Here is a 16,271-nt window from a genome sequence, read left to right as displayed (position 1 = left end):
ATGAAAAATAATAAACTATTGTAGCAGTGACCAAACTCACAGTAAAATGATAGTCATAAATGTAAGTTTACACGTATGAATTATAAATAATAAAAATATAATATTTTTTTAGCGAAATAAGAGAAAATGGTGAGAGATGAGTGATGTCATGTGATGTCGGAAGAGGAGGGCACGTAGGCAGCTCCCATGAATGCCGACAGATTAATTTTTCCGATGACAGGTCGGTGTCCTAAGTTTATGGGGCCTCTCATCCTTTCTCTTCTGCTATTATTATTCTTCATGCACCACTCCATACTTTTCCACTATTCTATTCTAATCACTCATTAAACTTTTACTATATAACACTGAGTGAGATCCATAGTCTTGTAGATAGAAGGTGAAAAAAAGTAAAAAAGATAAAAAGGGTAATTTTCATATTTTTTTTGGAAAATAATATTTCTATAAAAATTTGTATTTTCAATGTACCTCTTTCAAAAGCGGGTAGGTCCCATGTGTCTATTTACATCTCCAATAAATCCAAAATATATGTTGTATTATTTTCTGTGTTCTGTTATATTATTGGTTGTGTGTAGAAATATTGGTGTTGCTGAAAAAAAATAAAAGTGTATTGGAAAAATGTTTATGGAAAAAGTAAAAGATTAAAAAAAAAAAAGAGAGAAGGGGGTTAAAGTAAAAGTGAATGTGTGAAGATGATAGATGCAGATGTTAATGTAATGGGAAGTATTTGAAAGGCTTTGGAGAGTGAGACACCTCTTTTTCTGCAGACGGGTCATTGATGACCACATCCTCTGCTCCTCTCTTATCTTCAACTGCGACTTCAAACAAATTAATATTACCATCTTAATATAAAATCTCTTAAATTCAATTAATTAATTAATAATTAGTATTTATTAGGAGCAATATAAAATATTAAAAGAAAAGCAGTAGTATCTTACTTATACTTATTATCCATTGCGGTGGGTTATGACTTCATCATTCAATTCAATTGACTCGGCTCCTCTTCTCTCTCAGCTAGAGTAGTTGATTGTAGATCTTTCTCTGCTACTCCCATCTCCAGCACACACCAAATCCCAAATAAAACACAAAAATTTATTTATTTATTCATAAATTTATTCTATTCTGCTATCACAAAAGGTGGAGAGCGATATGGAATTTGACGAGCAAGAAGACCATGAAGAGGAGGAAGAAGAGGAAGACGAGGAGGAAGAAGAAATGGGATTCTCGGTGGCGGCGCCGGGTTATGACTCCTTCGGAAACATGGCGGCCAGGTCTAAAATAAGCGCAGCTGAGGGAGTTCCGGCCACCGTCAACTCCGGTCGTAAAGGCAGCTCCACAGGGACGGTCAGATACAGAGAATGTCAAAAGAATCATGCCGTCAGCATAGGTGGTCACGCCGTTGATGGCTGCTGCGAGTTCTTGGCCGCCGGAGAGGAAGGCACGCTGGAGGCCGTAATTTGCGCGGCGTGTAACTGCCACCGCAATTTTCACCGCAAGGAGATCGATGGCGAAATCAGTCCTTACCAACTGCGCTCGCAGCCGCAACCGCAACCTCTGCATCCTCAGTATCACCACCAATTCTCCCCTTATTACCACCGTGGGCCACCACCTTCCTCCGCAGGATACCTCCACCACCACCTGTTAACCCCTCCGGTGTCGCAGCACCGGCCTTTGGCGCTACCACCGCTGGCTTCGGGAGGAGTGTTCAGTAGAGAAGAGGAGGACATGTCAAACCCCAGCTCAAGCGGCGGCGGAGGAGGTGGTGGTTTTGGCGGTGGTAGCGGCAGTGGAACGAAGAAGAGGTTTAGGACAAAATTCACGCAGGAGCAGAAGGATAAGATGCTGGCATTTGCGGAGAAGCTGGGGTGGAGAATTCAGAAACACGACGAAGCTGCTGTGGAACAATTCTGCGCTGAAACTTGTGTGAAGAGACATGTTCTCAAGGTCTGGATGCACAATAACAAACACACTCTTGGTAAGAAACCCTAATTTTCTCTCTTCAATTTCTCTCTTTCAATTTCCAGGTCCATATCCTAGATTTTAGTCTCAATAGAAGGAAGTGAAGTGGTGTTAATTATTCCTTAATTTGTAATCTAAAATAAGTTTAACTAATGGAGATCGATCTGGTTAGGGTTAATTCACACTCATTCTAGCTTGTTTTTTTATTTGATATATTCTGCATATGATTCCATGATGATGATGAGATTTTGGTTGTTGGTGATTTGCGGTTGTTACGTGTGTGTACTAGCTAATTCTGAGCAACGTTCAGCTGGGAATGGATCGAATCACTTGAACAGCTCTACCATGATTGCGAATTCTGAACTCTCTTAAGGGAGATTAACCAAATAAAGAGAAAGAACTAAAGTTGGAAGTTGATGGAAGGGTTTGCTATTGTTGATCATATGAGAATCCGAATCATCAGTGATGGGAGTATGGAACGGAAGTATGGGGATGAGCACAGAGAATAATTTGCAACACTGGTTGTATTTATGGTGCGTGGAATGCAAGTGCAAAGCTGTTTTAAGCTATGTTTCTTCACATTTGTCGTCTTCTATTCCTGTTTTTCCTCCCTAACACCACCCTACTTTTATTCTCCTTTCTCTCTCATATTAATGTCTCTTCTTCTTTCTTTCTTCACTTCTGCACCTCAAACTTCACAAACCATTTAATAATCACTCTAACCTTCTTATTCAACCTTCAGTTCACCCTATCTTTCCAATATTTTATGTTCCTCTTCATTTCATTTCTGCTGCTTAATCTGTATATTTTGCTCTTAACACTGCTGAAAAAGATTGTTTGCTCCATTTATCATTCGGAATACTAATTTAAATGTTATTCCCGCATGTGTGAAAAAAGCGAGAAAAGTAACCCCAACACTATGAGTGGGCGTTTCACGCGGCAAACTCGTACACTGTTTGCCTGTTGCGTCGCAGATCACAGTCTTGCAGACCAGACATGCAGACTTTTTCTGATTTTGATAACACTGCACCACGTTAATGCTGCTCTGTGCACTTTTCCTTAACTACTGTTTTCTCATCCTTTCTTTTTCTTTAACTTTCTCGTTAACCATTTCCCATTTTTTAACCACACACAATACTTTAGGTTTATTTTTCGAACGCTGTTAGTCACTAAACTTGCTGTACATATGTATATATATACATGTAATCATCTCTAAGCAGGATAATATTTTGTTCAGTTCAAGAGTTCAAAATGCATTAAACGCATATACATATGTATATGCGAGTAGTACAGACATTAACGAGACCGAACAACTTGTCTGTGATAACTTCCTACCATACGTGTTTCTTTGCTGTTCCTTTGCTTTTCAGTTTATATAATTCCCTCTGTTGGCAAAGCTTTCTTATGCTTAATGATCACCTTTCAGAGTGTCGTTTTTTCTCTTCTTTTGAAATGAAAAGGGTGAAAGTAATTTTTTATTTTGATTGGTCTTTTACTGTTTTTCTTTTTTTTTGTTGCGTACTTTCAATATATTGAACATTTGAAACATGAATCTACTCGAAGCTCTCTGGAATGAGAATAGACAAGACGATCTATCATAAACTATTTCTTTATATTTTGTTTGGTTTCTGCTTTTTTGTGAGTGGTCCTTAGAACTTTATTGGCCAATTTCAATTTAGTATTTCATAACCAACAACAATTTTAAATGGTTTTAATAAATACTATTTGAAGAATTAATTATTAGTTCAGAAATGTTCAAAATAACTATAAATTGTAATTGTAATACTTTTTGAGATTGTTTTTGGATATTTTTGAGATGAAAGCATCCATTAGTATGTTTCTTTTTTAAAATATAATGTAATATTATTCAATCATAATAGAACCAAATTTTGACAACAAATTCAGATATTATACTCTTTTAACCATGACAAATACTCCTCAGTTTTTATAAATGTCTAACATTTAACTTATCAAATTTGTTAAACTTTTCCTTTCTGAATCAAATGCATTATTATATTCAGAAGGTTCAAACATAATACTCTCCTAATCAACTCTTTCTGTTAATCATTGTAATTAATTTTAATTATTTTAATTAAATCAATACAATTTGGATGCATCTTATCTGATGCCCAGGACCTTCTGATTGGTTGGTTTTAAATTTCTTTAAATATAACTGCAATCTATTAAAACTATTCACATCAAAATTGCCACTATTCACAGTGTGTGGTTCTACTTCAGTAGCACAGGATTCTCTTCCTCTGTGGTCAGTAAAACGCAAGAAAAAAAAAAAAAACTAAAAGAATTCAATCAATATATACAGTAGTCTTATTTATTGATTAAATTCCAAACTAAGTACAATTAAAAGCTAATTTTATGTACGATTTTCGCAACCACATGTCTACGCCTGAGTTGATGTATAATTTCATGTTATATAGTTGGAAAGCGTAATAACTATGGAGTTTGATTTGTAAGGACATGCAAAGTGTCGGCAAAACTACCAAGTGTAATGGGGAATCAACTTAACTACCATATGTAAAGCTCAACTAATTTTACTGGCACCCCTTTAAATTGAGTACAGTAGTAGCAAGGCCAATTCAATCCAGTTAAATTGACAGGACATCTATGTACACTTGCAACCAAAATGTTTTTTCTTAACGTGTCATCTTCTAATGCACAGGGGTTGGTTCACTTAATCAACCACATTTACTGATTCTACCATTAGTTCACACAAATTATATTACCATATTGTAAGTCACTATAATCTTAATGTATAAGGTGAATGTTGGCTTTTAGAAGTATTAAACACGTCAATACACAAATTAAAAAAGTTTATTATGTATTCCAACTATATATATCTTTTAAACACAATCTTGCTAGCTGTTTTTCTTCTAAAGCAAATATGTTTTATGTTTATTTAATGTGCTCAAGTATGATAAAGTTATGATTGACAGTTGAATTTTATAAGGATGTCATTCACCGAAGAAAAAAGTCATGGAGGAAGAAAAAAAAAAAAACCCTCTGGTGGTGAGTGTACTTCTTCCTTGAGAAATGACAGTTTATTTGTTTTTAGTCTTTATATTTAGACTAAAAATTAAAATTTGTTAGATCCTCAAATTTTAAAAATAAAGTGATATAATTTTTTTAATTTAATTAAATAATTTTTTTTCTACATGTTAAATTGTTTTTCAGTCTGAGTTTAAATTATTTATATAATTTAACATGTTTAAACTCAAATATTACTTTAGAACACTGTTTAACATGTAAAAGAAAAATTTTATGATATTGAGTTAAAAATATTATATTCTTTTATTTTAAAATTTGGACACCAAAATATATCAAATTTGAAAAAAATAATAATTTTACCTTCAAATTTAACTAAAACTATTTTTTGACCCTTTAATAAATAAATAAAAATTGTTGAATGATATGTATATATGATTTCAATTTATTAAACTTTTATCGTGGATAAAAAAAATAATAAATACGGCGCTTAGCAACATCTTTCACCCATTGATGAACAACTCTTTAAAACTTCAATAAGGAGGATCACCAGCCATGCATGAAGAAGTATCTGTATCATTATCGTTTTTATGTTCTGTGTAAAATTTCAGATAAAATAATTATTTAACTTCATCACGTTCAGAATTCATTGAACCCATAACACCATAAGGATTTTACTTACAAGATCCTTCACAAATTCAAGTTTATTATATATATCGAGCAAAATTAAGTGATTAAAATACTTTTTTTTTCATATATTTAATAATAATTTAAAAAAAAAAGAGGGTGTTTGTCTTTTATATATATATAAAATTTGCAGAAAATTACACAAGACGTCAATCTCTTTTAATAATGTCTTCAAATCCAAATAAACGATCATCCAAATAAAGCGTTAGACTCTGTTCACTTGGGTGGATGAGTTTGAGTGGATTTGAGAATGAAATGTATGTTGTTTTTTTTAAGGGATTTAGAGGTGGTTGTGAATGAATTTGAAAGTAAAGTTTGTGAGAATTTGTAAGTGATTTGATTGATATAATAGATAAAAAAATGTTTTAATATAAAAGAAGGAGATCACCATAAGTATTATAAATTAGTATTTGTGAGTTATAATTTTTTTTTATTTTTATTTAATACTACACTTTAAAGAAATAAATTACAAAAATTAATAAAATAATTTATTATATTATTTATATAAATAAAATAAAATAAACTGATTATTTATATATATACATATATAAAAGAAAGAAATAGATTTTGTTCACTATACATTCAATTATAAAAAAAGGTATTTTGGTCAAACATATAATGTGAACAATACATCCCCTTGTATCTTCCTCTTATTTGTGTATTTTGTGAAGATCAAATTTGTATCCATCCTTTTAAATCTGTTCTGGCATATCTCTTCAAATAATGGGAAACGAACAATTTTCATTCATGCAAATCTATTTTTGACAACAATTAATCCGCTGAAACAAGGAACGCTTAAAGAAGAAAACCAAAATGCAACACATGATTAAGGATAAAGTTACCAGAACCATTAACACTGTCATAGCAGCATCGGTGAAAGGAGCAATAGCAATAAATGCTTAACTCCATACTCCTTGTTTCTCAGGAAGATGATACACCAAATTTCAATACATTTTTTTTTAACTTTTAATTTTAAAAATTTATGGTAGCACTAACTACTAATATTTTCTTAGGCAGTACATTAAAATAGAAAATTTAATATCACTATACAAAAATCAAAATAATAAATAATGCATTAAAAAGGTTATAAATGATTTTCGTATGAAAGGCAAGTTAATTACATCTCTTAATTTCTGTATTCTACCTTGAAGAATGTACATAAAGAAAAAAGAAAGTATACTATATTTATATGCTTTTAATGCAATGGATTTTTTAAATTAAAATGACACGATATATCGTAGTCAAGTAGAGATAATTTGAAAAATACAAAATTAAAAATATATTTGACATTTTGATATGGAAATGCATGCTTGCTTATGAATTTTGGGTATGATAACTCAGAACAAGTTTGACGAACCAAAAATGATTTGACTAAAGGTTTTTTGGTTATCTCTGGAACGAAACAGTTATTATTATTACGTGGCCATGTTTTATAGCTTAAGCTGACTTTGTTGAGAGTATTCAAAATTTGATAACCAAACATGTGTTTGTGAAAGTCAACGAAAGAAGCTCTTGTTGTTGAATGTGATGTCGGGGAAGGAGCAAGACAATACAGAGAGCAATGCTTTGCGTTGATTTCTAAATTTGAGTGCATGCATTAAATGGAACTCTTACTTTGACTTCCGATTTCAACCTCATACAACTATTCTACACCAGTTGGTCAAATCAAAACTCCCACTTTTTGTTTCTCGTTCATCGTCAATTACATAGTTTTTTTTTCTTCTTTTTTCTCTTTTTGCGATTTGTAACTCAAATTTTACTATTCAACGTAAACACAGCTTTTACTTATTCTATCGTACGTACATAATATCGATTATATGACATGGCGATCATTCCGATAAACTTCGGATGATTTTAATATCTTATAATTTTAATTTATTTTGTTTACACCTAAAATATTTAAGTATCGCAGCGTCTTATTTTTTTTAATGAATATGTTTTTTTTCAGCAAGTTTCTGACAATTTGTATGGCAATTACCGTCAATGAATATGGAGAAGTAAAATACAATTACTATATTTGTTTTACCTTTCTCTCTTTCCCCGAATTACTACTGCATGCAACCACATGATCTTCTCTGTATAAATTTTCGACATTATCGTATCAATCATTAAGGATTTTTTTTTTTTACATTGTGGTCCATGCATAACTGTAGAGTTGGCTTGAATAAAAATACAGAAAACGCAGTTGAATGTTAGGTGAAATGGATTTGAAAGATGCCAAGTTTTTTTGTTTACCTTTTTCATTTTAACCAATAACTGCTTTGCTGTAATTTATGTTCTTCACCCGATATTATTATTTTCTTGCCGGGGGTTGGGGGAATTTTAAATTGTTTACTTTTTTTTTTATGTACTAGATTCTGAATTGTGATGGTTGAAAAATAATAATTGAGACAGGCTTCTGTTTTTTTTTTTTTTGACAAATAGAGATATAATGGGCCAAAATGACCTACTTGATATGAACCATAGCACATCAACAGTACTGAAGATGGACCAAAGAACCTTTTTTATTTTTTTTATCTTATCGTAATCTGACCAAGTGTCAGATCATGTCAGAGGCTATTTAGTTACTCTATGCACTAGTTTCCTGCAATTTGAAAATAAGAGGGGACCATTAGGTAAAAAGTTTCATCATATTTTTCTAAAAGATTTTGTTTTATAAACTTCTCTTTTGTCATTTTCAGTGAAAATAATATTTTGTTAATTTTTCCATGTTTTAAAATATGAAAAGTGGGGCAGATGATCCTAACAAAAGTTCACATGATACTCATTTCATTTAAAATATGAAATGAGAGAATTCTTTTTAGTGGTAAAATAGGGAGAACTCCAAAGCTGTGGAACAGAATGTTCATGATATGTTGGAACCCTATAAAAAATTAGTTTATATAATAATACACTGTTGTATACTCGTCTTGTTTAATATTACTGCCCTAACCAGTTTTCCGATGAATGAAAAACTGAATACTTCTGTTTTAATTTTGATTTTCATTCTTGAATGTTTTTAGAGTTTTAATGTTAAACATGCATAGTTATTCTAAAATCAAGTTACTAATGTCACCATACTTTCTTTAGCTTTCACCACCATTAAAGAACAGATTATGATTCAGCATACTGCACCAAGAACATGATAATAATAGTTTACTTTCATAATTTTTTGAGAAATATTTTAGATGTAATTTATTTATTCTGTCATACTGAAAAAAAAAAAGAAAAAGCTGTTCAAAACAAGGATGCAGTTTTTGTTACCTCATGAGTGTAAGTCCTTGTCTTTTTCTTTTATTTTCTTATCATACTTTTTCTAGCTTGTTATGTTTGGGTCTATGTCCCTTCATTATTGAGAACATGTAAACCAACTATGTTATCATGTCTTTCTCAGCTTATAAATATCGTACTGGAAGTGACCCACATGATAAAAAATAGTGTATTAGAAAATATGTTCTGCCACGTCACTTCTTTTAGAATCATTTAGCTTGTAACAGTAATAAATCACAAAAATATACAGAAAAATTAAAGAGATAATTTAATAAAATAAAATGTAAATCCACCAACTATATATCCATTCAACTTACAACAAATTAATTAACAGGTAAAATAAATATATAATGCACACTAGATGAGTTTCAATCTATAACAGCTCCACAAACTTAAAATGTTTCATAATTTATGAATACAAACCTCATCTTTGGTATGAATGATACATGGTGTTTTTGAATCCCTTGTGTGTCACTGAGGCTGCAATGCTCCTTGAATATTTTTAACAGCGCTGTCATAGTGCACAAACCCCATAAACCAAAATTCATGGTTGTCAACAGAGATAATCTGAATATATTTTTCAGACGAGTTGGTTCTGCTTGTTGAAGCGTTCACTGCTCTCAGTTGATGCAATGGAATAACCACCTAATGCATGGGAACAAAAGCATGTGATTAAGAAAGAAAAGTATAATACATTCATGACAATGTGTCTATATGTTATCATGGAGGGAAATCAAATTTATGATTAATTGTTTTGATTAGAAGTTGTGAAATAATTAATTGATGTTTCATTTAGATTTGGATTCTTAATTTTTCTTGAGTAAAATATTGCATATTTAGAGGTGTGGACTGACTTAATACATTTTGGATTAAATATGTTTTTTTTTCCTAACGTTTCAAGCGTATTTCATGATAATATTTGAATTATTTACACCGTTTGACACATTTTTTGCTTCAATGTTAATTCAAATATTATCATAAAATACGTTTAAAATGTAAATAAACTTAATAAAATTTGATAAGAAGAACTAATCCACGCATTTCTAAAGAAGAACTAAACTGGTATAAAGTTTCGAAGAGAAACTAATTCTAAAATTCACTGAAACTTGAGGGACCAAAAACATATTTAACCCATATATTCCCACAACAGAAGTGGAAAAATGATGTTAATATTTAATTTTGCAAAGTCAAATGCTTGCAAAGTTTTTCTCTCTTGTTTAATCTTCCGTTTTTCATTCCTTTAATTGTGCTTTCACTTGCAGGACTTGTTCTTACAAAAAATGTAACGCAATTTTCTAATATTAAAATTTTAAATACATGAATACAAATATATAAATTCATATGCGGAACATCTTCCTTAGATTTTTCCTAAGAATATCAGCAAATAGACGAAAATTACATTGTTTAATCTAAAAAAAAGTGGACCAAATTACGGGAGGGACAAGTAATCTTAAGAGTTTTGTCCAAAAGCTAAATATTTTAGCATTGAAAATGATTTGGTGTTGTTTAGTATGTTTAATATGCCCTATAAAATATCAATTTATGTGGATGAGTGCTGAAAACGTTGGACTTGTTAATGTCAAGACTTTAATTTTCTATTAGTACAGTCTCATATTTTGTTAAATGCCATTGCCAAAAATTTCCTAGGATATACCTTAGGCAATAAATATTAAAATATTTTCAAAAATCAATTATTACTTGCTAATTTGTAATTGGCCTAGACCTAAAGGGTACTACAGCAATGCTGGCACATATCCTCATCATTCCATAATAAAATAACATGGATCATGATAACCATAATCTCAAAGGTGGTAAGCTTCTAAAAGATGAAATAAATTATATGGCCAACCTAACAAAAGATGGGGTCATGATGAAATAACATGGGATCATGATGACCGTAATCTCAATGGTGGAAAAAATTTAAGCCCTTACTACAAAATATATTTCTAAATAACGTGTCATCAAGGTTAGATTAGACATTTACAAACTTGTATCATATAAACATGTTAGAGTTGATTCTTAGAAAACTTCATCTACCTATTTCTACCTCAGTATCATACTTGAGGGTGAGCCCAGACACCGTAGTTTTGTGAACGCTGGTTACGGTTTTGAATTACTAAACAACCTAACAAAAGAATGCATTACTTTTTTTCTGAACAATAATTATGAGTAGTTTTGGAAGAAAAAAGAATAAAGGTTAAGGACAAATTTAATTTTATTAACCAAATTAACTGATTTCCTCAATCTTACTGAATTAGTTAATTGGGACTTATAAAAGGGATTAGAGGGAGCCCGCTCAAGTGTTTAACGTTTAGACTTTGCCTAATTAGTAATTGAGATTCCTTGCCTAATTAGTAATTTTGAGATTCCTTGGCTTGTCCTTAAGAGTAGAGATATCAAAATGGGTTCTGATCCATGAGCAAGCCGACTCATTACGGGTTCTCACCAAGTAAGGTTGGAAAAGTTTCAGTTTCTTTTTCTTTTTAATATGAGTTGAACTGAATCCGACTCACTTACCCACGAGTTAAACAGGTGTAAGCCGAGTTGAAGGTGAGTTGACCCATAACCCACCAACAACACTTTATTAATCTTTTTACAATTTTTTATAAGTTTTTTATTATAATTATTTATTACTTTTAATTATATAGGTTCACAAATTAATCTTCTCAAATACTAGAATGTTATTCAATAATATTTAATAACTTGGATGTTTAACTTATTTGTTTGCCAAAGTTATATACCTTGATACTTTAATTTTCAACTACTATTTTTATACTAATATTTGGAGATTTAAGTGAACATTATTTTGTTTCTAGTGTTATAACAAAGTAAATTGAGTCAATCCACTTTCATTGTATTACAATAAATATATCAAATTAACTACAAAAATAGAATATTCGTAAGTGAGTCAACCCACTAACTAACTAACCGACCTATGATGAGTTGAGCCATGTTACAAAATTTCCATCTCACCAAAAGTAAGTCGGGTTGAGCTGACCCTTTTTAGCTCAACCCGTGATGAATTATCCCGTGTGAGCCGGGTTGACTCATTTTGACACCGGTACTTAACGGTCATCCAGTTCAAAGTTTAAGTACCTAGCTTAAGAGAAGTATTCTTGGTCATCATCCAACATCTAATCTAATACTACTTTTCTCTACAGTGAAATAGTAATTCACACATAAGCACAATAACTCTTAACTATACTACTCGGTTCTGCTTAACTAGCACACAGTTTAAAGCCAATCAAATTGCACCCTCACAAAGAGCCTACAGAGCACAGAACGACTGAACTCCATCATCGTCATTGACAGCAGTTCAAAAATACATTGCCAAACTATATAATAGTAATAGTTAATCACAATCTGAAGAAAATACTCATTCAGCGCTACCAGTGTATAGTTTAAAAACAATAGCAAACCTCATTTCTTCGCTTACAATCAGAATTCAAGAAATGGAATGTAAAAATATGAGTGTAAACAAACAAGCAACAATGTCAACAAATCATAGACAATGAAGCCATTCACGGATCAACATCATCAAATCAAACGAAACTGCATATGCATATCATAATTTCTGTTGTAGATCAATAAGAAGCAAGGAGGTTCCGCAAATACCTTATAATAGCTCCATTGAGTCTGTTCACCCATTTGGTAAGAAAGTGGGTTATCACTACAAAACGCCAGTTTCGCTGTTGACAAATACAATACTCCCATCACAGGTCCAGCCGAAGTAGACAAGTAGCATGCATACGTTTTCAGAAGCTGCTCCTCAGGAACTGTCTCAAAAGTTTGCCTAAAGATCTTCTCATACCCTCCTTCTGCAAGAACTTTAGTTCCCTGAGCAATCCTCCCCACAGCTGCATCCGCAAAACTTGGACCCGTTTTCACTGTTCCACACAAAATTAAATAATCATAATGATATTAACAAGACTCACGTTTACCAATATCCTTAGGCATTGAACAAGACAATAAAAGGAATTTGTGTATTTAGATATCATAGAGCAACTGCATTAGAAATCAAGGAGAGACACATTATTTCGCATCCCAATAGAAAATTCTAATTTTAACAGTTTTGGGTAAGTTTTCTTTTCCCTCCCGTTCAGCTGCTATACGAAACAATAAATTGTTTGTAAAATAAGTTGCAGCTAAAATCCTTTAAGTAACTTATTTTCATGAATCTGAAAATGTATCGCTTATGATTATTTTTCAACTTCATATATACGCAGACATACATCCCTTATGTGCAAGCCGGTTTGTATCATAACGAAAGCAATTAAAACACTTTTCAGTCAATTTATCTAAACAAAACAGATTTTGACCGCAACAATAATCAATTATAACATAATTTTCCCAGAACACATCCTTAATTAGCATTCTCCTAACAAAAATAGTAATTCTTGAGAATCACAGGTCAACCAGAGATACGAGCAAATGGTAGTCCAAGCCTCAGAACATGACAAACAAATTCAAACAATTTAAAACGGGCCTAAACTACTTTCTAATAATAAAAATAAAACAAAAAATAATATCGAAAAGAAAAGACGGGTTTTAAGAAATGACAGGAAATGAATACATACAGTGCTGCCACATGTTGCCGGCGAGATCCTCCGCCTTTTTGGTGGCCTCGGCGGCTTTCTTGCCCCATTTGCCGAGAACGTCCTTCACGGAATCTAAAGTCGCTGCGAAAATAATGTAAGTTTTCAAAGAGTGTTCTTGTGTGAAGTAAAATCAAAAAAAGGAAAAGAAAAATGATGAGTTAGTTACTCTTAGTAGAAGAAGCGGCAACGGGAGCAGGAGTGACATAGGGATTGGAGTCTTTGGGCATGGTGGTGGCAGCATCGCCGGAGATTGGGGCACGAGATTCAGTATTGAGGGGTACTTCTTGTTGTTGAAGAGGAGGTGGCACGACGTCGTCTGGGTCCAGTTTAGGGTACGGAGCATAATCAGCAGTGTGAGGCTGAGGTGCGGATTGGGATTCTTCATGTTTTGTGTCGACGGTTTGAGTTTGGGTTTCGTGAGGTTTGGTGGCGGAGGCTTGGGTTTGGGTTTGGGTGGGGGCTTCGGCACTCATGTTGCTGGTTTAGGTTCGGTTTGGTTGAGGATCGGAGTATTGTGAAGAGAGGCGATGGATCGCGGTGGAGAGTGGAGGAGGAAGAGTACACGTGTGTGGGACTTCAATTTCAAACGTCAAATTCTGCCAAAATCGTCAAACTGGTTTAAAAAGATTCAGTTCATGTTTCAATGCTCTTTCTGGATCTGCCCGTTTTATTCTCTGTCCCCTGCCCGTGTTTTTTTTTTACGATGTTTGTTTGGGCTTTTACGTCATTTACACACTGTTACTATGGGCTGCAAAAACAAAAAGCCCCGTAAAAAGCATGTTTTCACTGTTTGAGCCCATTACTCTTCCCTTCAACTATAGTTTTCATTTCAAGTTGTTTTTTTTCTTCCTGCACCTTAAAATTACTATCTGCATCTCCTTAATTTTTAAAATGACCATTTTACTCTTTAAGTATAGTTCAATTGTACTTCTATAATACATGTTTTAAAAATATTTTAAAACAAACTTTTAGAAACATATATGATGTTTTCTGGAATAGAATTTTCCAAAATACGATTTTTAGAATAAGTTTTTAAGAATATATAAATATGCTTATTGAAACGACTTTTCAAATAATTTTTTAGAATAAGTTTTCTACAATGTATAAGATCCTTTTTAAAATAGGACCTTCTAAACAAGATTTTTCAAAATAAAATTTTTGGAATAAGATTTCCTGGACATATAAGATGGTTTATAAAACACTTTTTTCAGAATAAGCTCTCCAAAAAATATGAGATGGTTTCTAAAATAAACATTTTGAATCAAGCTTTCTGAAATATATAAGATGATTTCTAGAATTCTACATAAACATCATCTTCCTTTTTCTAGTAATTTATAAATACTACCGATTGAAAAATCTATAAGTTTTCTAGATTAGAAAATCAGGAAGGTAAAACAAATTACAAAATTATATAATTTCTACTAGACGGGATAAACTAATAGAGATAATGTTTTAGATACCAATATGGTAATATGGGTAAATCAAAGCACTCAATCTTACCAGGCAATTACTTCGGTACCATATCCGCCACCATCGTCTCCAGAAATTATTTACCGGAATACAATAAATAATAAATAATTTTAGAAATTTTTATTCGGAAAGTAAAAAATTTTTCCTTCTAAGGAAAACATTTTCAGGAAACATTTCGATGGTGTGGGAGAAGAAGTTTGATGGGGGTGCACCTCTTACCAACCTCATTGTAATAATCTTTTGTGAAAAATACTTAAGTTTAGATCCATAATATTAAAATAAACTACTAACTTAAGTAACCATATTGTGGATGTTCTAAATTGAAATATTTAAATAGGAAAAACCCAGAATTTTTTGTCATTTATATGTAAATTCTCTTAAATATGATAACAGTAGTTACAAGCGTTGTAATTTGAATTTCTTATCACAAAATGGTTTTAGCTTAGATAAATTTATGACAATATAAACAAATTTATGCTATCATAAAACAAATTACAAATTACGAGTTTATGGATTTTTATAATAATTAGCACAAGTTATGTTAATAACAATAATATAGAAAAACCTAGCAAAATCACCAGAAAATTTAAATTTTCTTTTGCTACAACCATTCATTTCTTGAGCTACCTACACTCATTCTAAAATAAACTTTCTGAAATGCAAAATATATGTTCCGAAAAATCCATTTCAAAATGAGCCAATGTCAACACTTTTGAATATCTCAAACTTATGAATCTGAGGTACCACGATTAGTTTCATGAAAAAACAAAATGCACTTACATACTTGTACACATATAAAAGGACAATCGTACATTGACATTTTTTTTTACTCTTATTTGGTCCTTCATCATTCTTCTCTCTCTTTTTTCTTTACCAACGCAAAAAGTTCACTTTTATTAGAACTATTTAACTCTTAGAATAAGTTATCAAATGGTAATTATTGGTGTCAAATATTTTTTTTTCCACTTAAATGTGGCTTTGGAAAAAAAAAACTGAAAAAGATTACCAACATAAGTGATGTAGTTATAACATTTGGTAGATTACAAATGTGACAAATGTAAGCGATTTCAGATACGAGGTACGGGGATAGCAACTAATATCGGACAAGTACCAGGTATTCACACAATTGTTATCGTTTACATCTTACAAGACATTGTCTAAGATATTGAAAAAGGTTTTGTGCTATCGATATTTCAGATAAATACAGTTCAAGTTGACTAATTGAAGCTATCCCATATCATACGATATCAGCCGATTTAGTTATTTACTTTTACCGAGCTATAACAATTTCCGAAGGAACTGCTGTCGTTC

General features: G+C 31.9%; 2 protein-coding genes across 2 annotated transcripts; one reads left to right on the top strand and one right to left on the bottom strand.

The window, feature by feature from the left end:
• The first annotated feature begins 963 nt into the window (after positions 1–963).
• LOC114162095 (zinc-finger homeodomain protein 2-like) lies at positions 964–2,691 on the top strand. Its single transcript, XM_028045872.2, has 2 exons — positions 964–1,972; positions 2,246–2,691. The coding sequence occupies exons 1-2, from the start codon at positions 1,147–1,149 to the stop codon at positions 2,326–2,328; spliced, it is 909 nt and encodes a 302-aa protein (XP_027901673.1). The 5' UTR covers positions 964–1,146; the 3' UTR covers positions 2,329–2,691.
• A 6,446-nt stretch (positions 2,692–9,137) lies between these two features.
• Positions 9,138–14,117, bottom strand: LOC114196029 (FH interacting protein 1). Its single transcript, XM_028086522.2, has 4 exons — positions 13,657–14,117; positions 13,470–13,571; positions 12,508–12,779; positions 9,138–9,537 (listed from the first exon to the last, which is right to left on the bottom strand). The coding sequence occupies exons 1-4, from the start codon at positions 13,961–13,963 to the stop codon at positions 9,364–9,366; spliced, it is 855 nt and encodes a 284-aa protein (XP_027942323.1). The 5' UTR covers positions 13,964–14,117; the 3' UTR covers positions 9,138–9,363.
• Between the last annotated feature and the right edge of the window lie 2,154 nt (positions 14,118–16,271).

Source organism: Vigna unguiculata, chromosome 9 (assembly GCF_037176805.1).
Source record: "Vigna unguiculata cultivar grain cowpea cultivar isolate G323 ecotype 2 chromosome 9, ASM3717680v1, whole genome shotgun sequence".
Taxonomy (NCBI): Eukaryota; Viridiplantae; Streptophyta; class Magnoliopsida; order Fabales; family Fabaceae; genus Vigna; species Vigna unguiculata.
This window is presented reverse-complemented; position numbering and strand designations above follow the sequence as displayed.